Genomic DNA, 26,830 nt, shown 5'->3' on the forward strand with positions numbered 1-26,830 from the left:
AGAACAAACTAATCACTTTCAGTTTGGGGAATTTATTTTGTCTGCCTCATTAGTTTTACCTTGCCTTTAAGTCATCCTTCCTGTATCGAATTGCAGTCGTACACAGTCGACCATTCTGTCTTAGAACCATTATTTGTGGAACATGTCAAGACTGGTTTGCAAGTCATGTTGTTACAGCTTAACGGTGCGAAGCTACATTCAAATACCAGACATTGCATTGTCTCATCGCACAGATATTTAAAGATAAGAACAGAAAATTCCACCTTTTCCATGTACTGCTGCTACTTGTTTTAACTGTCTAGATCCATTTGAATTTTAACACTTTCTGAAAGTAAGCTGAATTTAAGATTTACCAGGGGGAGACCAAGGATAAGAAGATGTGGCTGTGAGGAGAAACGGAAGATGCTGGCGATACCAAAATACGTAGTCGAAGAGATATGGAGTGTTTCAGCACCCAAAATTGATTCACAGTGTATTGTGTTTGGACGGCTAGGAACCCTATTGAGGTCTTTGTCGGGTTCCAAAGGCTTTAGTACCTGGCCTTTCATTTTTTTATTGTATGTAAGAAGGATTTAGTAATAGTAATTCACCATATATTTTTAAAAATTGTAGATGGTACACATTGTGACCAGTAGAACAAAGGCAAACTTTGGAGACACAAGGATGTTGGAATCATAAAGGAAAACTTTAAGTTGCCATAAGGAAATACATGGTCCAATTATTTGGTCAGAAAGACAGCAAGTGAATTTTATTTCAGCAAAGTGATTAATACCCAGGGGACACAGATTTAATATACTGTAATTGCTGAAAGGATGAGAAGAGAGATGAGGGAAACCTTTTTCAGCACGGGGTGGTCGAGTCAGAACCCATCATGGACGCACAAGTGACTGTTGGAATCTGTAAGAAATATCATTATATTTGTATCATGATATTTACAAAGTACTTGGGTGGACTCTTGAAAATGTGTGACTTCAGGACCATGACACCTTGTCCTGGAGGACAAAGATGGACAGATTTTAGGTCATGGTCTAAAATTGTGATTGGGGAACAGGACCTTCTTAGGCTTCTGCATGATATTGATCATCTGGAAAGTTGCATAATAATGGGTTTTGGAAGGTCAAAACGGCTAGGCATGCAGGGTGATTGGTAAGGCTTGTGGGGTACATGACCATAGATCCCAGAAAGTGATAGCACAGACAAATAAGGTAAAGAATGAGGCACAGTGCTGCCTTGTTCTCTAAATTGCCTTTGTCAGTTTTGGCACAGAACATAAACACTGGGATATTATGTTATAATTTTTTGAAACTTTAACTATGCTGTACTTGGAACATGGCCGTCGCACTATGGGGAATGTGTGGTTGATTGGAAAGGGTGGAGAAGACATTTTCCAGAGTGTTGCCTGAATTGGAATATTTCAGTTCGGAAGAATTGGATAGATTGGGTTTGTTTTCCCTGGGGCGGAGGAGGCTGTGGGGTAACCAAATTAATATATATAAAAGTATAAGGGGAATAGATGGAGTAGGTAATAAGAACCTTTCTATTTCTGTTGTGGGACCATCTAAAACATGAGGGTATATGTATAGGTGAGAGTAGAACATTTAGAGGGGATCTGGGGGGGATATTTTTAAGGGGGGGTTGTTGGAATCCTGAATGCATTGTGTGAGGAGGTGGTACAGGCAAATACTCTCACATGTAAGAAGTATCTAGACACACATTGAATCACCAAAGCATGGAAGGCTGTGGACCTAATGTGAAAAAATGGGACTAGCATAGATAGGCACATTGGTCAGCATATTTCAGGGTGGGCTGAAGGGGCTGCTTTTGTTGCTTGACTCTGACTACATGACAACAGTAAAAAGTCTGGTTTCCTTGAATGGTCTACATCTGTACCATATGTTCTATATTAGTCTGTGTAATATGCACAGGAAACCAAAATGTGTAGGAATGAACTGTAGATGCTGGTTTAAATCAAAGATAGACACAAAATGCTGGAGTAACTCAGCAGGACAGGCAGCATCTCTGGAGAGAAGGAATGGATGACGTTTCGGGTCAAGACCCTTCTTCAGACTGATGTCAGGGGAGACGGAGGTATATAGATAAGGAAATGTATAGATAAGGAAGTGTAAGGTGTGAAAACAGGACAAAGGGAATAGAGATCAAGGAAAATGTAGAATAGATCATTGTTAGTTAGAAGAAGGTAACAACAAGGCAAAAAAAAAGATAAAATGTAGTCGGAGACAGTAAGACTGGTCAGAGAACTGGGAAGAGGGAGGGAATGGGTGAGAGGGAAAGCAAGGGTTACTTGAAGTTAGAGAAGTCAATGTTCATACCGCTGGGGTGTAAGCTGCCCAAGCGAAATGTGAGGTGCTACTCCTCCAATTTGCTCTGAGCTTCACTCTGACAATGGAGGAGCCCCAGGACAGAAAGGTCAGTGTGGGAATGAGATGGGGGGTGGTAAAGTGTTCAGCAACCGGGAGATCAGGTAGGTTTAGGCATACTGAGCAGAGGTGTTCAGTGAAACGATTGCCGAGCCTGTGCTTGGTCTTGCTGATATACAGTAGTCCACACCTGGAGCAGTGGGTACAGTAGATGAGGTTGGAGGAAGTGCAAGTGAACCTCTGCCTCACCTGAAAATATTGCTGGGGTTCTTGGAAGGAGTCGAGGGGAGGAGGTATGGGGACAGGTGTTGCTTCTCCTGCGGTTGCAGAGGAATGTACCTGGGGCAGGGGTGTTTTGGGTGGGAAGGGACAAGTTTACCAGGGTGTTACGGAGGGAACGGTCTCTGTGGAAAGGGGTGGAGATGGGAAGATGTGGCTCATGGTGGGATCCCGTTGGATCCCAATATCCCAAAATGGAACCCAAAATACTCTTCCAAAGAGGGGAAGTCGGATTCGAGCATTGTGTAAAAGGTGAAACACCAGCGTAGACTAGCGATTGAATGGACTGTTTTAGTACGCTACACTGGGCTTTTTCTGAACAAATTCAGGCATAATACAATCCATGTAGAGTACCATCTCTACTTGCGTTTCTCCCCCACGTCATTTAGATTATTGTATTCTGTTTTGGTCACCCTGCCATTGGAAGGGTTGTTAAGCTGAAAAGAGCGCATAGATAGGGTAGACAGTTAGAATCTTTTTGCCAGGATGGAAGAATTCTAGGAATGATTGTGTTAACATATGATGAGTGTCCGATGGCACTGGGCCTGTGCTCATGAAGTTTAGAAGGATGAGGGGGGAGGACCTCATTGAAACTTACCGAATAGTGAAAGGCCTGCATAGAATGGATGCAGGGAGAATGTTTTCACTAGTGGGAGAGTCTAGGACTAGGGCCCATAATCTCAGAATAAAAGGACATTCCTTTAGAAAGGAGATGAGAAGGAATTTATTTAGTCAGACATTGGGGAATCTGGAATTCATTGCCACAGACGTCTGTGGAGGCCAAGTCAATGGATATTTTTAAGGCAGAGATAGACAGATTCTTGATTAGTATGGGTGTCAAGGGTTATGGAGAGAAGGCAGGAGAATGGGGTTAAGAGGGAAAATATAGATCAGCCATGATTGAATGAGTTGATGGGCCGAATGGCATAATTCAGCTTCTATCACTTATGAATTTATGAATTCATGAAATCAAATACCAGAGAGCATAACTTTAAGATGAAAAGGGCAAAGTTTAAAGGTGATGTGCGGGGCAGGTTTTTTACATAGTGGGTGGTGAGTGCCTGGAATGCATCGACAGGGGTAGTGGTTGAAGCAGATGCGTTAGTGGCAATTAAAAACTTTTGGGTAGGCATTTGAATATGCTGGGCATGAAGGAATATGGGTTGCGTGCAGGTAGGTAAGTGATGGTCTTGACATCGTGCTTGGCACAGACATTGTGAGCTGTACTTGTGCTGTACTGTTTTGTGCTCTATGATTTATGTGCAGAGATGATTCATGAGGACATTGACAGGACTTGAGGGCCTGAGCTAGAGGGAGAGGTTGGGCAGCCTATGATTATTCCTGGGAGCACAGAAGGCTGATGGGTGATCTTATAGAGGTGTAACAGAGGTTTTTTTACCCAGAGTAGGGGATTCAGGAACCAGAATCCTGATTAGGTTTGTGAGAGGGGAAAGATTTAATAAGAACCTGAGGAGCAACTTTTTCACAAAGACAAATGTGGATATATGGAATGAGCTGCCTAAGGAGACAGTTGAGGCAGATGTGTAACCATTGTAACATGTGACCAATGTAAAGTGTAGAGTGGAGTTATATTGATCCAAACACATTTGAAGTTAGAGAAGGTTATGATCAAAGTGGACAGTGCTATGGTCAGACTGAAGCCAGTGGTCATTTCTAGATCCAATTGCATAGCCCAGCACAGGAGGCAGTGTAGTGAAGAGTGGAGACTGAGCCTTATGTCGAGTTGATGATATATTCCTGTGGAATGCAGCAGCAACCAATTTAATGAACATTGCGGAGAAGATAGTCCAGCTGCGACTTGTTTCTTGTGCTGTGAAGGCATCAGAAAACACAACTAAAGGCAACTAAACTCGCACTGCAGGTTATTTAGGTAAATGAATATTGACAAAACTATATCACTATCTTAATTTCCAATCTTGATCCGTTTCATGTATAGTTAAAGAAAGTAATCAATAAATAAATGTATTGGGCTTTTTATGTGGTCATTATGATTACTAATCGCAATGATCCTTCAGAGCTTTGCTATCTAAAAGAGAAAAACAATTCAGATTACAAAAATAATTGTTTTCATTGCAAATTATCACAATTACTGTCTATTATGCTTCTTTCTTCAACTTTCAAGAGTCAAGAGAGTCAAGAGTGGTTCATTGTCATATGTCCCAGATAGAACAATGAAATTCTTACTTGCTGCAGCACAACAGAATATGTAAACATAATACATTGTAAATTTTCATTTGCGCAGTTAGAAATTTACAGGTCACAGCCTTTTAAGTAATAAGAATGTTTTGCTGTTTGATTTCAGCAACAATAACATGCATTTACAGAGCAATTTTAATAAGTTCTGAGACAGTTAATAACAGTAGATGGGATTTTTTTTAAATCGCAGTGCTGTACTCTAAAATATAGAATAATATTCAGTACAGATGACATAGAAAAATAGTAGGCCATTTGGCCCTTCAAGCCAGCACCGCCACTCAATATGATCATGGCCGATCATCTAAAATCAGTACCCCGTTCCTGCTTTTTCCCCATGACCAAAGGACTAGTCAAGCAATTTCCAGGCCAACAAGATTTAGGTCCTGAAGAGTGGATTGAGGGAGAACCTATTCTGTGCTGAAAAATGTGCACTGAGCTAATGAAATGTGATGGGCCAACAAATATTTAGAATTGGAAAAAGAGCCCATGGTAGTGTAAGAGCTGATCAGTAATATTCCATTGTCAAGATTGGATAAGGGTTGGGCAGGTCAGTTCAATATCCTGACGGTTGAAGGAAAATAGCTGTTTCTGAACCTGATGGTGTGGGACTTCATGCTTCTGTACCTCTTGCCTGATAGTGCCTGTGAGAAGAGAGCATGGCCTAGATGGTGGGGGATCCTAAACCAACAGCATTCTATGGGGGCAGTGAGCTTTTGGTGACTCTAGGAAACAGAGGAAAGCCAGGGTATATGGGCGCAGGGTGTAGATTGTGTGGATGGAACATAGAATGTAGACCGTAGACCATAGACCATAGATCATACACCATAGATCATACACCATAGACCATGGAACATAGACCATGGAACATAGACCATGGAACATAGAACATAATAATAATAATATCCAAAAGTCTATTAAATGCCACTAACATATCTGCCTCAACCACCACACCCAACAACACGACCCGGCACTCACCACCATATGTGTAAAAAAAAAACTTGTCCCGCACATCTCCTTTAAACCTTGCCTCATGTCACCTTAAAGCAATGCCCTCTAGAATTTGAGTGTTCCACCATGGGAAAATGATTTTGAGTCTCTATAGTATATAGTCCCTATGGTATTTAGTAAATGGTACCATATCTATGCCTTTTATCATTTTATATTCTTCTGCCTGATCTCCCCGCAACCTCTGGTGGTCCAGAAAAAACAATCCAAGTGTATCAAACCTCTCCCTGTGGTTAATACCCACTAATCCAGGCATCAATCTGGAAAACCTCCTCTGCACCCTTTCCAAAGTTTCCACATCCTTGCTGCAATGGGGCAACCAGAAATGCAAATGCAGCCTCACCAAAGCTGCATCATGACATCCTGACTCTTATGCTCAATGCCCCAAAGAATAAAGGTAAGCATACTTCTTTACCACCCTGCCACTTTCAGGGAGTTATGGACTTGGACCCCATGATCCCTCTGCACATCAATACTATTAAGGCTCATGCCATTAATTGTGTATTTTCCCGCTACATTCGACTTCCCAAAGTGCAACAACTTACTTGGATTAAACTCCATCTGCCATTTCTCTGCCCATTTCTGTAGCTGATCTATATCCCGGTTGTGAAGGTTATCTACTTTGACAACCTTCCTCACAGGCAGAGGAGATTAGTTTAGCATGGCGTAATTTTCAACATGGACATTGTTAGGTGAAAGGCTGGTCCCTGTGCTGTACTGTTCTATGTTCCATGTTCTAAATCTATTCATGGTTTCTCTAATCAATCTACATGTCCAAATGACTGTTAATTCGGTCTCTATTTATCATTTCTAAAAGTCTTACCATTGAGTTTAAATTCAATGGCTATGTCCTTATACCCTTTTTTGAATAAGGGTCTAACAGAAGTAATTTTAAACTTCCCAAACTTGAAGTAACACTCTGTTCTCCAGATACTTAGAAGTTTATAGCCAATAACTCTGCTTTCAGTAACTCAGATTTATCCTCTGGACTCAATGATTTATCCTCCTCTGTAGTGACTCATTATCAAGATTTAATTAATCTAGTATCTCAACTATTTCTTCCTTTGCTCAGCAACATTTCCTTTCCTGGTAAAGACAGGTGTAAACTACTCATTCAGTGTCCTGGCCATGCTTATACTTCCATGAGTAGATTTCTTTTTTGGTACTGAGCAACCTCCCCCTCCCTTTTGCTATCAGTTTGTTATTTGCATACCTATGGATGATTTTTGGATTCTGCCTTTTCTCATCAAAATGTTATGCATAGAAATAGGTCCTTCGGCCTAACTTGCTCATCATGACCAAGATGCCCCATCTACACTCGTCTCACCTGTACAAGTTTTGCTCTTATCCCTTTAAATCTCTCTTATCAGTGTACCTGTCCAAATCTATATACTAAAACTCGCTTGTTTGTTTGTTCCTGAACTACAGTCAAAACAGTACACGACAGTGTGACAATTTTAGGCCCACCTTACTCACCATCGTCCCTTTGGTGCTAATGGAAGAAATTTCAATGAAATCGGTGTTATATTATTTTAATTATTCACATTTTAAGTTTAAACCTATCTCCGACGGAGCGAGGGGGAGGGAGGGGGTGGAGGGGCTGGGGGTGGGAGGGAGGGAGAGGGGTGGAGGGGCTGGGGGTGGGAGGGAGGGAGAAGGGTGGAGGGGCTGGGGGTGGGAGGGAGGGAGAGGGGTGGAGGGGCTGGGGGTGGGAGGGAGGGAGAGGGGTGGAGGGGCTGGGGGTGGGAGGGAGGGAGAGGGGTGGAGGGGCTGGGGGTGGGAGGGAGGGAGAGGGGTGGAGGGCGGTGGGAGGGAGGGAGAGGGGTGGAGGGGCTGGGGGTGGGAGGGAGGGAGAGGGGTGGAGGGGCTGGGGGTGGGAGGGAGGGGGTGGAGGGGCTGGGGGTGGGAGGGAGGGAGAGGGGTGGAGGGGCTGAGGGAGGAGGAGGAAGGAGGATAAGGGGGGTTGAGGGGGATGGAGTGGGAGGGGGGGAAGGGAAAGGGGGAAGGGGAGGGGTGGAAAGGAAGGGAGGGGGAGGGGGGAGGGGGGTAGAAGAGGGTATTGCACCAATGCAGGAGACGTTTGGGCCCAATGGGTCCACTTGTTCTAGTATCTTTTAAATGCTGTTATTGTACATGCCTCAACAACCTCCAATGGCAGCTGATTCAATATACCCACCACCCTCTATGTGAAAAGGTTGCTCCTCACGTTCCTATTAAACTTATCCCCCCTCACCTTAAACCCATATCCTCTGGTTCTTGATTCCCCTACTGTGTAAAGATCTCTGTGCATTCATCCTTTCTATTCCGTTCATGATCTTATACATATGATATTATTCATATTTTACATCGCCTCTGTCCTATATTATCTATCTTATGCATAACTCAGATTTAATCTTTTAACCTTTACTTATGTTACTTTGAACAAATAGAAGCCATATTTCCTTTCCAAGCCCTCTTAAATCCTTGAAACAAAATTAAAAATCGCTAGTTACTTTGATATTTTTTAATCAGTAAAGAATGCCACCAGTCAGCAACTTAAAGTCAATAAAAACTTTTAAACAACATTCTTCATAACCAAACCAAACAGGGAGGCTTCATGATATAAGCAGTCAGGGTGACAGAAAAAGATCAACATCGGTTCGCTGGTCGATCAAGATGTCCAAGGAAGCTGATGGCTGGAGGCCCTGCAGCAGCCTGGGGCTTGCCTGGATTGGGCACCTCTCATTAGACCAAGAGCGCACACTGGACTTTGAAAATGGTGTCAAAACCTGGCACCTCTTGCATGCGGGCTCAGTGGCCTGTTTCTGTACAATTTGCTATTCGGTGATTGTGTTTAGGTATGGCAATACTTTACTGAACTGCATGCAAGGAAAGAATTTCACTGTGCATTTGCACATGTGACAATAAAGCACCAATGAACACTTGAACCAGTTGTTGACTGAAATAGTTCTGTAAAATATTATCAGAAAATCAAAAAACAGTGCATGCTGGAAATGTGAATTTAAAACATTGTGTGCTGAAAATCTTTCCTCGGGTCAGGCAGTATTCTACCTTTTAACTTTTCAGGTCAATGCCACTGCATCAGAACTTGAGAAGTGAGAAAGCAAGCATGTTTCAAATTGCAGTGAGGGGGAAGGGTGAGGGGGAGTAAAGGGAATAAAGGGATAGGGTGGAGACCAAGGTTGTCCAGGTAACATCTTGTATTCAGGAGCCAAATAATTAATAGATGAATGAGGGAAGTTAGAGAGATAATTTTAAGTAAACATGCTGGAACTGGTCAACTTTGATTTCCACTCTCCTTGTTTCTACAGTTTACTGTTTACATACTTATAGTGCTCCAGTCCTTCTGCAACTCAAAGACACTTCTGAAGAAGAGTTCCGTCCCGAAACATCGCCTATCAAATGTTATCTTGCGATGCTGCCTGACCCGCTGAGTTACTCAAGCACTCTGTCTTCTCTAGCCTCGGTGTTACCTCTGTTTCTTTCTCCACTAAAGCATATTAATGTTCCTTTATGCAACTTTAAATTAAATTTAGATTACAGCTATGCTACTATATGTAGGGTCCCGACCCGAAACATCACCTATTCATGGTCTCAGAGTTGCTGCCTGACCCAGTGAGTTACTCCAGCATTTTGTGTCTTTTTATGTGTATCATTCCTGCTGCCCCAAACCTCCAATGAACAAACATATTGAAAAGTTATTCATCATTGACTTCAGGTAGCGGGGTGGCATACATTCTCCAGTCTGCATCAATGGTGCTGATGCGGGGATAGTCGAGAGCTTCAAGTCCCTTGGTATAAAAATATCACCACTGATTTGACCTGATCCAATCATGTTGACAATACAGTCAAGAAAGCACACTAAATGCCTATATTTCATCATAAAAACATAGAAAACCTAGAAAATAGGTGCAGGAATATGCCATTCAGCCCTTCGAGCCAGCACCACCATTCAATATGATCATGGCTGATCATCCAAAATGTTACCCCGTTCCGGCTTTTTCCCCATATCCCTTGATTTCTTTAGCCATAAGAGCTAAATCTAACTCTCTCTTGAAAACTCTATCTCTCACTTGAAAATTCTAACTCTCTCTTGAAAGCGGTGCCAAAACCTGGCGCCTCTTGCATGTGGGCTCAGTGATGAAGGAAATTTGGCATGTCCCCAATGACTCTCACCAGTTTCTACAGACGCACCATAGAAAGCATTCTCACAGAATGTTTCACAGCTTGGCAACTACTTTGCCCAAGAGAGTAGTTTGGGCCTGGAACGCATTGCTAGGGTTGGTGGTGGAGGCAAATACGATAGTGGTGTTCAAGAGGCTTTCAGATAGGCAAAGGTACGTGCAGGGAATGGAGGAACATGGATCATGTGCAGGCAGATGAAATCAGATAACTAGCCATCCTGTGCTGTATGACTAAAGACTAAAAAACTCCAAGAGCATTGTGGTTTCATATCAGTCTATCATGCATTCCAGCTTCACCCTCCCTTGACATCAACTCCACTTCATGCGAAATTGGGAAAGCAGTCATTATCAAGGACAACTTGCACCCCAGTCATTCTTTCTTTTCCCCTTGCCCTCTGGGCAGAAGATGCAAAAGCTTGAAAGCACGCAGCACTAGTTTCAAGAATGGTTTCTTTCTGCTGTTAACTTGAATGGACCTCACTTCTGCTCAGGTTGTACTCTAATCTTACAATCTCCCGCGTAGCAGCATTTGTACTTTTTGATCAGCATTTTCTCTGTAGTTGTAGCACCATATTCTGCACTCCGTTTATTTTCTCTTTTACACTGCTTGTTGTACTCATGTATAGCATGATCTGCCTGGATAGTATGCAAAACAAAGGTTTTTTTTTAACTATATCTCAGTACACATGACAATTCCAGTACCAATATTTTAATAAGCACCAATCTCTGAAGAATTGTGTCTCAGCTTTATTAAAGGATATATCAATAAAATAGTTTCACTGCATCTCATGATTAAAAAATAATCAGAATTCATTTTAATGTTTGACATTATTAAAACCTGCTCTCTTAGAAAAATGGGGTTACATTTAGTGCATCCAGCAAACGCACGAGGAATATAAAAGAAATCAGACAAATGGATAATATTTACTTAGGCATAGACAATACCGACAGCTAAAAGGTTGTCATTTCTATTTGAATCACATTTACTACATGACCATGCAAGTTTTGTTTGAGGTGATTTTTTATATATGTTACTAGCATTTTGCATGTTAGTAGTTTGAGACTGGGCACATATAGCGCTAGATGTGATAAGTAATTACAATGATCAGTCTCAGACCTTCAATTATATTTCTGGAATTCATAGTGCATATATACAAAAATACTTAATGAAAGGAAATTAGAATATCATCACAATTTATTCACCTCCCCAATTCTTGGCCAACATTTAATGGTATTCCAAAATGAAACTGTAATTAGAGTAGGGTGCGGAGGGATGGGCAAAATTGCAAAGCCAAATTCCAAGCTTATTTTCTTTGTGTCTCTTTCATCTTTATAATGAGAGGAAAGAAACATCCCCTTTGGGCATGAATAGAACAGTAGCACTCAGCCTTGCCTTTTTCTACTGCGTGTGGGGTTTAGTTTGAACTGAATCGATATCAATGTATTTGAATTTGTTAAGAAATGGTGTCTGTCTTGGGAGGAGAACAGGGACTGGATGGAGTTGGTGAATCTATAGGTGGGAAATATTTTTAGTTCTGATTCTTGTAAATGTAGGAAATTGACATTTTCAAAAAATAATGCCACAAATGTTGTACATAATAACAAAGATTTTGGGAAAAAAAACAATTGACTGATTAGCATTTGATAGAAAAGCGTGGAACAAAGCATGACAGGCTACTTTCTTGTAAATGTAAAATGAAATAAACATCACTACTTTTGTACATCCCACCTAACTTTGTATCATCAGCAAAACTGAGACATGTTATATTCCAGTGCTACGCGCCATATTTCTCTTGAGTCACGTACAGACTATGGGATATTGCCATCCACCCCATTCAAATGATTCCTTGCCACACTTGCCAGTGGTGATGATGTGGTTCCTAAAGTAAAGTCTTGAATGGCAAGGCCCACTTGAGTTATAATAAACAAGCACCATCTCTAGAAGTACTTTGTCAACGATACTGCAGGCTTTCTGGCTACCAGAATTGCCCAATAAAATATGCACCACCGTATCTCATCCAGTACCACCACCAATTGTAACACCCTCTCCTGGTTTCCTCCCTGTCGCAAACATTTGCATCCATTCTCTCCGCGCTTCTCTCCAATCTTTGCAATGCACGTCTTGCTTAATTTCTAACTTTCCACAATTTTGCTTGACAGGTCATTAGCCCTGTTTCTCCCTGCACAGATGGTGCTCCACCTGCTGAATACTTCCAGCATTTTCTGTTTTGATTTTTTTCAAAGAAAGCTAATAGAAGCCAAAAACTTAAACTGCCCAATGTGCAAAGCAGAGTCAGCCATTTAGTTCTATTCATGGCTCATTCCTTCCAGGTTTTGAAAGTTATTGATAAATATGCACCCACCATCTTTACATTCAGTGCACTCCAGATCGTAACAGTAATGTCATCAGTGCAGTGATTATTTCCTCTGATTTGTGAGTCTGATTCAGCAAAAAATATCAATTAGTCGCATGGAATATCTTCTTTACAGCCTGTAATTCACATGGCAATCGATCCCTCTGAAAAACTCCCACCAGGTTCCGACCGACCGTAGATAACCTGGCGCAGTCTCAACGGACTGCGGACAGGCCTGGGGAGGAGCAAATCGAACATGCTGAAGTGGGGTATATACTGAAGATGTGGCAGACTGCGAGTGCAGACGGGGCCTCCAGACTATGGAACATCACCTGAGCTGTGACATGCTGCAAGACACATGCACGGTGAAGGATCTTGCAGAGGCCAACGACGTGGCACTAAAATTTGCTCGCTATTGGCAAACAGTTGTGTGATGACACGAATAGAAAAGCCTGTAAATGAGCTTCCACTCGCATGCAATTGGAAGAGTCGAAGAGCAGCATCCAAGTGAAGTAATTCTACATTTATGGTAAACTTAGACAATAGACAATAGGTGCAGGAGGAGGCCGTTTGGCCCTTCGAGCCAACACCGCCATTCAATGTGATCATGGCTGATCATTCTCAATCAGGACCCCGTTCCTGCCTTAAAGCAGCAAAGTATGTGTGGTGCAAGCTAAGCAATTTCACAACCAATGGATACGATCCACTCAAGAAAAAATGAGGTGGACAGCAAAGAGGAGAAGAAAGTTTCATAAGTAAGTGGAGAAGACCAATATGTGAGTGCAAAAGACTCGGGCGAAGCATTAGTCTTTAGCAAGATCCATGTGTCTCAGACTCCTGATGTCCCAGCCATCACTGATGTCAGTCTTCAGTCAATTCAGTTTGTTCCACATAATGTCAACAAGTGGTCGAGTAGACCACTGGTGGGTCACTGCTGGGGGTCCTTGTGGTTGTTAAACACATCAATGATCTGGATGTGAAAACCGGAGGGATAATTAGTAAGTTTGCAGGTGGCACAGAGATTGATGGTGTTGATAGTGAAAGGGATCGTATCAGCTATAAATCAATATTAGTCAGCTGGTAACATGGGCATAGAAAATGACAGGTTAATTTTTCCCCTGAAAAATGGGAGGTGTTTTTTGGGAGGATAATACAGCAAGGACATAATAAGTGAATGATGGAACCGAAGGGAGTATTGAGAAACAGGGTGCCCCTGGTGTTCATGTTGAAGGATCTGTGAAGGACAGTAACACAAGCAGAATCGGTAGTTTTCCTCCATTGCCAGAGTGAGGCTAAACGCAAGTTGGAGGAACAGCATCTCATATTTCGCTTGGGCAGCTTGCAGCCCAGTGGTATGAATATTGATTTCTCTCACTTTAGGTAGCCCAGGCATTCCCTCTCTCTCTATCCCTCACCCACCCAAGTCGCACCAGCTTCTCATTTTCACCCAACAAACTGCTTACAGTGGCCTGTTTCCTTTATCATCATTACTTTTTTGCAAATCTTTCATTCATTGTTCTTTATCTCTCCAAAACACCATCTATATCTCTTGTTTCCCTTATCCCTAGCCAGTCTGAAGAAGGGTCTCAACCCGAAACGTCACCCATTCCTTCTCTCCAGAGATGCTGCCTGTCCCGCGCTGAGTTGCTCCAGCTTTTTGTGTCTATCTTCGGTTTGAACCAGCATCTGCAGTTCCTTCTTACACAGAAAAGGTAGTTAGGCAGGCAAGTGGGGTATTCTGCTATTCTAAGGCACCAAGAAAAACTCAAAATATTTTATGCTCCATTTTCTAATATACTGACAGGTACACATGTAAAAATAAATACTATTGATAAAACCTCTCATTTCCAACGTAACCCTTTTTGATGACAGTAAATAGATTGATAGAGTAAGGATTTACAGTGCAAGTTTTTGTCAGGAAAAATAAAAAACCTCTTAAAAATTCCACATGAAACCCACGTTCCAGAATGTCTAAAGTGTTATGCTTGTGCCAGCCCAATGTGAATGCAGGACATTCATATTCCATGTATGTGGGGAGCCAACTACATCAATGAGGGTTTCAGCAGATGCTTTACTAAAACAATGCAGTGTGAACTGCGAAGAGGATGTTAGAAGGTTGCAGGGTGACCTGGACAGGTTGAGTGAGTGGGCAGATGCGTGGCAGATGCAGTATAATAATATGGATAAATGTGAGGTTATCCACTTTGGCGGAAAAAACAAGGAGGCAGATTATTATCTCAATTGTGTCAGGTTAGGTAAGGGGGAAGTGCAGCGAGACCTGGGTGTCCTTGTACACCAGTCATTGAAAGTTGGCGTGCAGGTACAGCAGGCAGTGAAGAAAGCTAATGGCATGTTGGCCTTCATAACGAGAGGATTTCAGTATAGGAATAAAGAGGTTCTTCTGCAGTTGCATAGGGCCCTGGTAAGGCCATATCTGGAGTATTGTGTACAGTTTTCGTCTCCGAATTTGAGGAAGGACATCCTTGTAATTGAGGCAGCGCAGCGTAGGTTCACGAGATTAATCCCTGGAATGGCGGGATTGTCATATGAGGAAAGATTGAAAAGACCAGGCTTGTATTCACTGGAGTTTAGAAGGATGAGAGGACATCTTATAGATACAAATAAAATTATAAAAGGACTGGACAAGCTAGATGCAGGAAAAATGTTCCCAATGTTGGGCGAGTCCAGAACCAGGGGCCAAAGTCTTAGAATAAAGGGGAGGCCATTTAAAACTGAGGTGAGAAGGAACTTTTTCACCCAGAGAGTTGTGAATTTGTGGAATTCTCTGTAACAGAGGGCAGTGGAGGCCAAATCACTGGATGAATTTAAGAGAGAGTTTGATAGAGCTCTAGGGGCTAGCAGAATCGAGGGATATGCGGAGAAGTTGGGCACAGGTTACTAATTGTGGATGATCAGTCATGATCACAATGAATGGTGGTGCTGGCTCGAAGGGCTGAATGGCCTCCTCCTGCACCTATTTTCTATGTTTCTATGTTAAATGTGAATTACTATTGTCGAGATGGACACGATAGAATGAACGGCATAAATCAAGGTATTAGAAGTGGCATAACAATTAAATGAATCATGCCTCTGAACTTTGATCGTTTCTTTGGAATTAGAAACATAGAAACATAGAAAAATAGGTGCAGGAGTAGGCCATTCGGCCCTTCAAGTCAGCACCACTAAACAATATGATCATGGCTGATCATCTAACATCAGTACCCCGTTCCTGCTTTTTCCCCATATCTCTTGATACCTTCAGCCCTAAGATCTAAATCTAACTCTCTCTTGAAAACATCCAGTGTATTGGCCTCCACTGCCTTCTGTGGCAAAGAATTCCACAGATTCACAACTCTCTGGATGAAAAAAAAAATTCCCATCTCAGTCCTAAATGGCCTACCTCTTATTCTGAAACTGTGACCCCTGGTTCTGGACTCCACCAACATCGGAAACATTTTTCCTGCGTCTAGCCTGTCCAATCCTTTAATAATTTGATATGTTTCTATCCCCTCTCATCCTTCTAAATTCCAAGAATACAACCCCAGTTTACTCATTCTTTCATCATATGTCAGTCCCGCCCTCCTGGGAATTGACCTGATGAACCGACGCTGCACTCCCTCAATAGCAAGAATGTCCTTCCTCAAATTAGGAGACCAAAATTGCACACATTACTCCTGGTGCGGTCTCACCATGGCCCTGTACAACTGCAGTAGAACCTCCTTGCTCTAAACTCAAATCCTCTCGCGATCAAGGCCAATATGCCATTAGCTTTCTTCACTGCCTGCTGTACCTGCATGCTTACTTTCAGTGACTTCATACATGAAAAAAAATGTTTCAAGTCAGTTCTATCAGGTGGATAAGTGGAACTGGAAAGAGTAGCAGCGTTCATGGGTTATGTTTGCTTTACTCCTTTCCCAAGTGTAATCAAGCTACCTGTTGTTTTACCCAGGAACCTGCCTATAAGGAATTAAGGGCAACAAGGGATATGGGGATAGTGCTGGAAAGTGGTGCTGAGGGATAAGTTCTTTTCATGACCTTCTTGAATGGAGAGCAAGCATAAGTGCTAAATGATCTACACCTGCTGCTATTTTTTATATGATCGAAAGTTATGTCCCATAGACGTATCTAAAATTATAAGAGGAAAAGATAGCGTAGTTGTTCAGAACCGGTTTTTCCCAACATGCAAATGTCAAAGACTAGAGGGCATAATTTAAGGTCAGAGGGGCAAAGTTTAAATGTTGTAAGGGGCAAGTTTTTACAGAGGGTGGTGGGTGCCTGGAATGGAGGGTTATGGATTATGTGCAGGCATATGAGATTAGTACATCTTGGCGTCATGTTCAGAATTAACATTGTGGGCCAAAGGGCCTGTTACTCTGCTGTACTTTTCTATGTTCGATGTTCTAGGTTGTGTTCTCATAACTGCAGTTAAGTCAATGTCCTGCATTAATTCTAAAACAATGCATTTTTGTGGATCAGTCAGACAATTTATCCTGTACAATGTTCCCACTTGTAATCAGTCGAGCAAAAAAAAGGCCATAAAAACCCTTCAGAATATAATTTTCATGGTGAACAGCAGTGTTATTCTAAGCTGAACAGCATTGATGAAAGTCCTTGGCCACCACCTTTTTTGCTGAGTCTATGAACACATCTTTATCTCCTTTGTGATGCCCATGCATTGCTACACATCATTTTGTAGGTCGAGAACAGGTGTTAGACTGCACCTAACCATTCATTTTAAGAGTGCAGCTCTTCAAATACACTGCAATGAGAAGTGAGCGTTAGATTTAGCTCTTAGGACTAAAGGAATTAAGGGATATGGGGAAGAAGCAGGAACGGGGTACTGATTTTGGATGATCAGCCATGATCATATTGAATGGTGGTGCTGGCTCGAAGGGCGTCATGGCCGACTTCTGCACCTATTTTCAATGTTTTCTCTGACCTTCCAAAGAAATTAAACGTCACAAGGTCAGGTAGCTGATCCATAAACTCTGCCACCCACTCCAGCTTAAAAATATCTTGGAGATACAGTTCAGGAGAAAATAAATTCCTTGTGTGAGAACAAGTCTTTACCAGGAACTGATAATCAGCATTCAGATTTTAAAATGAAAATGCTGCTTGTTAAAATAAATAACCCATAACCTGGTTAGATTAACACTACTTGATTAAGCTTGAAAAAGTACAGGAGTGCTTCATATTGTAGCAATCATTCTTAATTGCTTCCTTAATTCTGATTTACAAATGATTATCGCTTTTGTCCTTTTTGCAGGTGTTCTTCAACCATCCCAAGCATTTAATGTTGATGTGATGAACACCAAAACATTTTCAGGCCCACCAGATGTTCTCTTTGGCACCACCGTTCAGCAGTTCTCAAACCCTCGTAATGGTCAATGGTAAGGCAAGGTTTACTCTGTAATTTATTTTGAGAGAAGAACAAAATGGGATGCAGTTCACAGTCTGAAGAAGGCCCTCGACCCGAAACGTCACCTATTTCTTTTCTCCAGAGATGCTGCCTGTCCCACTGAGTTACTTCAGCATTTTGTGTCTATCTTCAGTGTAAACCAGCATCTGCAGTTCCCTTCCTAAACAGGATGCAGTTCACTGTCTTGTTAAATGCCGAGAGGTTGTTACTATTGGGTGCACTGTCTGTCACTGCGAGTCATCATTTCAGCATTATGGATCAATCATTTAGAATTAGAGTCATTGAGTCATAGAGTGTGGAAACAGGCCCTTCGGCCCAACTTGCCCACACCGGCCAACATGTCCCAGCTACACTAGTCAATTGAGAAGTGGATTGTGAATTTTTGGAATTCTCATCCTCAAAGAATTAAGGTTGCTCAATGGTTAAACATATTGAAGGTTAAGACTGATAGATGTTTTGCGCACTAAGAGAGTAAAGGGTTTTGTGGATCAAATGGAAGCATGGATTTGAGGCACAGGAACAAGGCCCATTGTTTAGTTTAGTTTAGAGATACAGCATGGAAACAGGTCCTCCAGCCCACATCAACCATTGATCACCCATTTACGCTAATTCAATGTTATCACACTATCTCATCCACTCCCTATACACTAGGAGCAATTTACAGAGACCAATTAACCTAACAATCCGCACATCTTTGGGATGTGTGAAGAAACGAGGGACAATGTAGGTATTGGAAGGTTGTAGGATAGTGTTAGTGTACAGGGATCGCTGGTTGGCGACGACTCGGTGGACCAAAGGGCATGTTTCCTTGCTGTATCTCTAAACTAAACTAAACCGGAGCATCTGGAGAAAGCCCACGTGGTCACAGGTGGGTAGTAATTAGAAGGAGGGTTCTTTGTCCTTTACGTAGTTTCCTCTGCTGCAGCTTTATTTCTGAACTCGGTCTAAACCCATCCATGTGAGGAATATCAGTGAAGACTGATCAGAGTGCAGCACAACTCAAAGCACTTTTGAATAGTTTCTGAAAACTCGACCAAATCCAGACACAAATAAAATAATATAAATAAAACACCACAAATGATGAAACCTATGACGTTACTTGAAATCACAGAAGGTATGATTTAAAACGATGCAAACTATAGCATACTAATAGGACCTGTTTATACCGCACTACAACCCTTAAATGAAACTGCCGATCCCGCTTTCCATTCACTCCCGCTCATTCCTATTGCAATTGCCTTGTAAGCCACCATTTTAATTTTAATGATTACTTCCTCTCTGACTCTTAGGTAGACACAAAATGCTGGAGTAACTCAGCGGGACAGGCAGCATCTCTGGAGAGAAGGAATGGGTGACGTTTCGGGTCGAGAACGTCAGCCATTCCTTCTCTCCAGAGTTGCTGCCTGACTCGCTGAGTTACTCCAGCATTTTGTGTCTACCTTCGATTTAAACCAGCATCTGCAGTTTTCTTTCCTACTCCTCTCTGACTCGTGATGACTTGAGATGGAGCTCCTCATGTTGACCGCACAAGTTATTCTCCCTCTGACCCCTTGCAAGGTGTCCTTTACAACACCTTAACCATTAACTGCAGCTGTTTCTCCCTCTTCATGCTCTTTACTTGTAATCAAAAAATTACAATCTTTTAATTGTACCACCTCGATGTCCAAACATTAGCACTACCAAGATTCTTTGAAATGTAAACTTTTTTTCTGTTTTTTAGCAGTCTAAAACTTGATAACGGACGTTTCCACTCATATTGACACGTACAAACAGAAATCAAAGCAGATCGCACTATAGCCAATATAATATTTATGTGACGGTTTGCTACTTAGATAACAATGTGAAATAGCAAGAAATTCAGAAGAAAATCTTGTCTTTAAATGAACAAATACTTACAGTTATAGTGTCATACAGAACAGAAATAGGCCCTTCAGCCCATGCCGACCAAGCAGCCCCATCAAAACTAGATCCATTTAGCCCCAGTTGGCACATATACCTCTAAACCTTTCCTATCCATGTACATGTCCAAATGTCTGTTAAATGCTGTTACTGTACTTGCCTCAAATACGTCTGGCAGTTTGTCCAAATACTTCTGGCAGTTTGTCCATATACCCACCACCCTCTGTGTGATAATGTTGCCCCTCAAGATCCCTACTCACATTAAAGTTATGCCCTCTAGTTTTTGATTTCTTTAACCTGGGACAAAGACTCTGTGCATTCACCCTTTCATAGAATCATAACGTCACTCAGTACACGAACAGATCCAATGCCGCAACTTGTCCATGCCAACCAAAACGTTCCATCCAAGCTCATTCCATTTGCCCATATTTGGCCCTTATCTGTTAAAATCTCTCCTGTCCATGGATCTGTCCAAGTGTTCTTTATATGCTGTTGTAGTACCTGCCTCAACTACCTCCTCTGGCAACTCGTTCTATGTATCCACTAGCCACTAAGTGATAAAGATGCCCCTTGGGTTCCTATTAAATCTTGTCTCTCTTGTCCTATACCTTGATACTTGTTCCTCAGCAGAAACTGTGCACATCCAGCATTGCCATTTCCAGTTCCTGAAGAAACTTGGTCAGTTACCTGTATTTCTACTTGTGTACACTTGGTTTCCAGAGAATAGTTCTGGAACTATTTTTTGAAAGGGTCATCACAAATATGTTTCCCTTCTTTATTCTAAAATCAGATATATTGAATCATTTAGACAAGAAAGAGGTATTCTGTGGATGGTGACTGCATTTTTATCTTTGGAAAAACTATCATATAGATAGCTAATGGAGGGATATGGATCATATACAGGCATATATAATTTGTTTATCCTGGCACCATATTTGGCACAGACATTGTGGGCCAAAGGGCCTATTCCCAGTGCGGTACTTTTCTGCATTCTATGTTCTGTATTTTCTATTCAATGCTACTGATTTCTATTTTTCAAGCATATATTCAATTCTCTATTGGCAATGTTCCAATGAATCTTCTTTCATCACCATTTACATCAATTATTTTTAAAGAATAAAATTATTATTGCTTAAAACATTATGCCTGATCTATTTTTTGTATCATTCCTCAGTATCATTTTACTCAACCATAAATAATATTGAACAGTTTGATCCTGACTTTGGGTACTGTCTTACTTGGGAGTCCACATCAAAGAGGATCTGACATGGGCAACGCACATTGCCGCACTGGTGGATAAGGCAAAGCAGCACCTTTACCACTTTAGACAGCTGAGGAAATTCAGAGTGTCTCTGAGGATCCTTCATTGCTTCTACTCTGGGGCTGTAGAGAGCATCCTGTCCGGCAACATTACAGTCTGGTTTGGGAACAGCTCTGCCCAGGACAGGAAGGCCCTGCAGAGAGTAGTGCGTTCGGCAGAACGCACCATGGGAACTACATTCGTCCCCCTGCAGGACCTATACATCAGGAGGTGCAGACCGAGAGCAAGCAAGATTATGTGGGACCCCTGCCACCCCAGCAACGGACTGTTCAAACTGCTACGGTCAGGCAAGCGCCTCAGCTGTCACGCTGTGAAAACGGAGAGGATGAGACGGAGTTTCTTCCCACAGGCCATCAGACTGTTAACGTTTATAACTCCAGGGACTAAATTTTGTCTTCTCTGTATTAACTTTTATTTATATGCTGTAACTAATTCTTTTTTGTGCACAATCCGCAGGCATTGCAACTTTCATTTCACTGCACATCGTGTATGTGCATGTGACAAATAGACTTGATGTTATTCCCTTGTTCATATTGGTGCTTGGGATTACAGGTCGGGAGTTGTTGCCAGCATAGTTTAGGTCAGAAATTGCTGTGCATTCTGAAATAATTTCTTAGATCACTCTATAAAAGATAGTCAGAATGGAATCTTCATCTTTATCCATTTCATACTATAAGCCAAAGAAAATGAACAGATTTTAAGTAAGATCTGTCCTTTTAAATAAGAGATTTAAAAATACATAGGAAGTATTTCATTTCACTGATTCTGAAATGTCCTTTAAATTTGAAAAATTAGAAAATACAATTAGAGATATCTGAATATATCATGAATGTTTCAAGGAAACCAGGGCTTATTTTACATGGGATTTTCCATTACTCATGTTAGATTATTAATGGCAGGATGTGTGTAAGAAAGAACTGCAGATGCTGGTTTAAATCGTAGGTAGACACAAAATGCTGGAGTAACTCAGCAGGACAGGCAACATCTCTGGAGAGATGGAATGGGTGACATTTCGGGTCAAGACCCTTCTTCAAACAGGAGAGTGGGCGGGACAAAGATAGAATGTAGTCAGAGACAGTAAGACTGGTGGGAGAACTGGGAAGGGGAGAGGATAGAGAGGGAAAGCAAGGCAACATTACAGTCTGGTTTGGGAACAGCTCTGCCCAGGACAGGAAGGCCCTGCAGAGAGTAGTGCGTTCGGCAGAACGCACCATGGGAGCTTCGGAGGGAACAGTCTCTGCGGAAAGCAGAAAGAGGTGGAGATGGGAAGATGTGGCCAGTACTGGGATCAAGTTGGAGATGGCAAAAATGTTAGAGGATTATATGTTGTGTGCAATGGCTGATGGGGTGGAAGGTGAGGACAAGGGGACTCTGTCCTTGTTACGAATGGGGGAAGGGGGAGCAAGAGCAGAGCTGCGGGATATTGCGGAGATATTAATATTAATGGCAGGAAGTTTGACCTGTAATTGAATACAAATACCTTGGCTGACATTGCCTTTATTGCTAACTTCAGCCATTAGTGGACATAAATTGGTTGAAAATGAAATGTAATTACTTATTTCCTGTTGCTATTCTTTTAAAACAGAATTGTGTGATTCATTGAGCAATGAAAGATCTATGTTCATTGACTTCAATCATGATCTGGATCATAGTCCAGATTTACAATATCCTTTGATCTCATTCCTCAAATATACTTGTATTTCTACGCACTGTAATTTTAGAAGTGGTTTTCACACAGTTATTAGATTTGTTTCATGATTTGTCTTCCTTTTGCAATTGATCTTGAAAATTGCCTTATTTGATGTCATTGAAACAGGCTGTTCAAAGTTAAGCTGTGCAAACACCCCCCACAGAACTGCATCTTCCAAATCAGGCATGAAAAACATCTTTGAACCTCCTCGGCCATACTCCATTACATGGTTCCAGGCTAACTTGGTTGTCATATGCTTAAACAAAATGCTTTCCTAGCAATGGTATACAAAATAAGGAAATTCTTCTTCCAATGTCAAATATGCATCAAGTTTTTTTTTTGTTAAATATAATTAACTAGACTATTTGTGTCCAATCTTTAGCACCTAGTTGCAACATAACATACTTTTGAGATAGATAGATAGTCTACAGACAAATTGCAAAATAGTGCTCAGTCTGCATTTTTTTTCAGAGCACAAGTTCTAATCTATTGCTCAAAGAGGAACATTTAATTGTTTTGGCCCTATATAAGGAATTATTTATGGCCAGTTTTCTGCTCAGTCTTTATAGAAATCTGTATAGAGAAGCTGTTGGTTAACCAACATTCTCCTGCTGCTTTTTTTTTTCATTGCAAAACAACAAAGACAAATTTGAGCATTTCAACTCTACAGATATGGTCATCCATATTTTTAGAAAGTTGCTTAATACTTCCAGTGAATGTTGATTCCATGCAAGTTATAAACACGTAACATGAAAGTTTGTTGATCTGCGTTGCTGCAAAGATGACCTTTTCCGTGAAACTGCTTTTCTATTTATAACTTCCATTTATCTGCAAAAAATAACTCTTGAAAGTGTTCGCACACAGCCGAGACAGAGTGCCTTTTCTAATAAAACACTTTTTATTATGAATTTCACTTAACACAATTGCTCTGAAGTAGGTACAGGACCGGTACACAGAATGAACAGTAGGGTACAGGGCTCTCAAATAAAATCTACATTCAGAAATCCAGGTCTATGTGTTGGATGATATTCCTTTTTTGATTAGTATCGGTATCAGGGGTTATGGGGAAAAGGCAGGAGAATGGGTTTGGGAAGGAGAGATAGATCAGCCATGATTGAATGGCAGAGTAGACCTGATGGGCCGAATGGCCTAATTCTGCTCCTATTACTTATGACCTTTTGTACCTCTCAGTGAGATTCAGTGTAAATAGTGAAATCTTACAGTCTCAAGATTTGTAGATTATAACAGATTCAGGCTAGTATTTGTTAGTTCATTTATTGCAGCATAATGATTTAAATCTCATTGGAAATTCTTGTGTCTTTACTAGTTAGATTGCGCAAACAAAATTAACAAGGTCCCACATAGGAGATTGGTGGGCAAAATTAGAGCACATGGTATTGGAGGTAGGGTACTGACATGGATAGAAAATTGGTTGACAGACAGAATGCAAAGAGTGGCGATAAATGGGTCCCTTTCAGAATGGCAGGCAGTAACTAGTGGGGTACCGCAAGGCTCGGTGCTGGGACCGCAGCTATTTACAATATACATTTATGACTTGGATGAAGGGATTAAAAGTACCATTCGGAAATTTGCAGATGATACAAAGCTGGGTGATAGTGTGAACTGTGAGGAAGATGCTATGAGGTTGCAGGGTGACTTTGACAGGTTGTGTGAGTGGGTGGATGCATGGCAGATGCAGTTTAATGTGGATAAGTGCGAGGTTATCCACTTTGGTGGTAAGAATAGGAAGGCAGATTATTATCTGAATGGTGTCAAGTTAGGAAAAGGAGAAGTACAACGATCTGGGTGTCCTAGTGCATCAGGCTCAAAGGGCCGAATGGCCTACTCCTGCACCTATTGTCTATTGTCTAAAAGTAATGCTTTTATCTCAAGTCAACTATTCCAAAAAATTTGAACTGGATGTTTATTACAAATTTCAAAATGCCTGTCTTTTTAAATAGAACACTCTAAAATTGATGACAAAGAGAAGGAAACCTTAAGGTTTGCAAGGAATCACCAGCTTCTCCATAGTGCTGTTGGGCACATCATGCGAATGTATGCCCACTAATTCTTAGAGCAACTGGCCTTGAAGTCAGCAATATGTCCATCTGCACATGTTCTACCATTCCCTGTAGACCTGAGCTACATTAGAAACCATAGAAAACAATGAACGTCTGTAGTATTGGAGCAATTTTAGGCATCATATCTGAGGAAAGATGTGCTGGCTCTGGAGCGGGTCCAGAGGAGGTTTACAAGAATGATTCCAGGAATGAGTGGGTTAACCTATGATGAGCGTTTGTTGGGCCTGTACTCGCTGGAGTTTAGAAGAATGATGGGGGACCTCATTGAAACATACAGAATAGTGAAAGGCTTAGATAGAGTGGATGTGGAGAGGATGTTTCCACTAGTGGGAGAGTCTAGACTAGAGGTTATAACCTCAGAATTAAAGGACGTTCTTGTAGGAAGGAGATGAGGAGAACATTTTTTGGTCAGAGGGTGGTGAATCTGTGGAATTCTTTGCTACAGAAGGCAGTGGAGCCCAAGTCAGTGGATATTTTTAAGGCAGAGATAGATATTCTTGATTAGTACAGGTGTCAAAGGTTATGGGGCGAAGACAGGAGAATGGGGTTAGGAGGGAGAGATAGATCAGTCATGATTGAATGGTGGAGTAGACATGATGGGCCGAATGGCCTAATTCTCCTCCTATTACATATAACCTTATGAGAAGTGAAGCAATGGTACAGCATTACATGCCGGAAGAAAGGTTAAGAAAGTTAATGGTATCTACAATAATGGAGCTATGTGGTATTGGGATTGGCCTAAACTGTCTGTTTCATGCTCTGAAAATCAAGACTCCATGAAATTCACAAGCTGTGTACTTACACAACTTCTAAAGCCAGGTTACTCGATAACGCCTGGATGGGGTCATGAGCCTATCTCACAGGCACAACAACTGGGATGAAGAGAAAACTAATGAACAACTCAATAAAAACATAAACTTTTTTTTCCAAGTATATGTTCTACAATGCAAGGTGTTCTGGGCAAAATACTATGTTACAAGAGGAATAGGTGATGCTATGGATCGAGACCCTTCAGCAGTCTGATGAAGGGTCTCGACCTGAAACATCAACAATTCTTATTCTCCAGAGATGCTGCCTGACCCACTGAGTTAGTCCATCATTTTGTGTCCATCTTCGGTGTAAACCAGCACCTGCAGTTCCTTCTTACTCAGTATAAGTCACAATATTGTTCGAAAACCATTGTCCTAAACAAACAACGCTGTTTTGCTCTGAATTTGCATCTTGGTACTATTTGTGCATTTAGGTCATCCCCTCTGTAAATTATTCAGAATCGAATGCCATTTGACCTTTCAACCAACAGAGATGCAAGCAATTTCTGCTTCCACGCATGGCAGATCTAGAAATATTTTAAATTGTTATATGGAGGGTGGGGAAAGGAAATTATTAACTTTAGGAACAATCTGACTTGCTCATGTTTGCAGTGTCCTGTTGTGTCGCGCACTGCCAACCCTTTGATATTTTAACAGTGAGGGCCCCTTTGAGGTTTGCCGCAAAGTGAAATGGTTAGATATTTATGGATATTCAGATCGGGGGTGGGGTTGGGGGTGCAGTGGTTGTTCTTGGTGTACTGTTCATGAGAGGAAAGAAGTGTGCAGCTAAAGGAAGCAAGTTGGGATGTCAATTAACAATATGCAGTAGCCTTTGTTGCAAGGTAATTAAAGTATAAGAGTACAGCAGTCTTTTGAGACTGTGCAGGGATGTGGAGAAACCACATTTAAAGCATTATAGGAAAGACAAAAAATGCTGGAGTAACTCAGGGGTCAGACAGCTTCTCAGGAGAACATGAATAGGGAGGAGTTGGCTGCGCCTAACGGCTGCGGCTCTCTGGCAGTCTGTTGTCTTTTTTTCTTTTTTTTTGTTTGTGTCGGTGTTGGGATGGTTTTTGTTTCTGTTTTTGGCTGTGTATGTGTGGTGGGGGTGTGGGGTGTGGGGGGGTGGGGTGGGGCGGGGGGAAACCTTTCTTTTATTAGGTCTCTTCCCCGGGGCGCAGCTCGCCCGTGGGG

At 41.7% G+C, this 26,830-nt stretch overlaps 1 protein-coding gene across 3 annotated transcripts in view; it reads left to right on the forward strand.

The window, feature by feature from the left end:
• The window catches only part of itga2.2 (integrin, alpha 2 (CD49B, alpha 2 subunit of VLA-2 receptor), tandem duplicate 2), a 116,203-nt gene that overhangs the window by 14,634 nt on the left and 74,739 nt on the right, over window positions 1–26,830 (forward strand). For all 3 annotated transcript variants that reach the window (XM_078396722.1, XM_078396740.1, XM_078396732.1), the window contains exon 2: window positions 17,684–17,807. In XM_078396722.1, coding sequence (XP_078252848.1) covers window positions 17,684–17,807 — 124 coding nt within the window. The remainder of the gene's footprint in view (window positions 1–17,683; window positions 17,808–26,830) is intronic.

The sequence above is a fragment of the Rhinoraja longicauda genome, chromosome 1 (assembly GCF_053455715.1).
Source record: "Rhinoraja longicauda isolate Sanriku21f chromosome 1, sRhiLon1.1, whole genome shotgun sequence".
Lineage (NCBI taxonomy): Eukaryota > Metazoa > Chordata > Chondrichthyes > Rajiformes > Arhynchobatidae > Rhinoraja > Rhinoraja longicauda.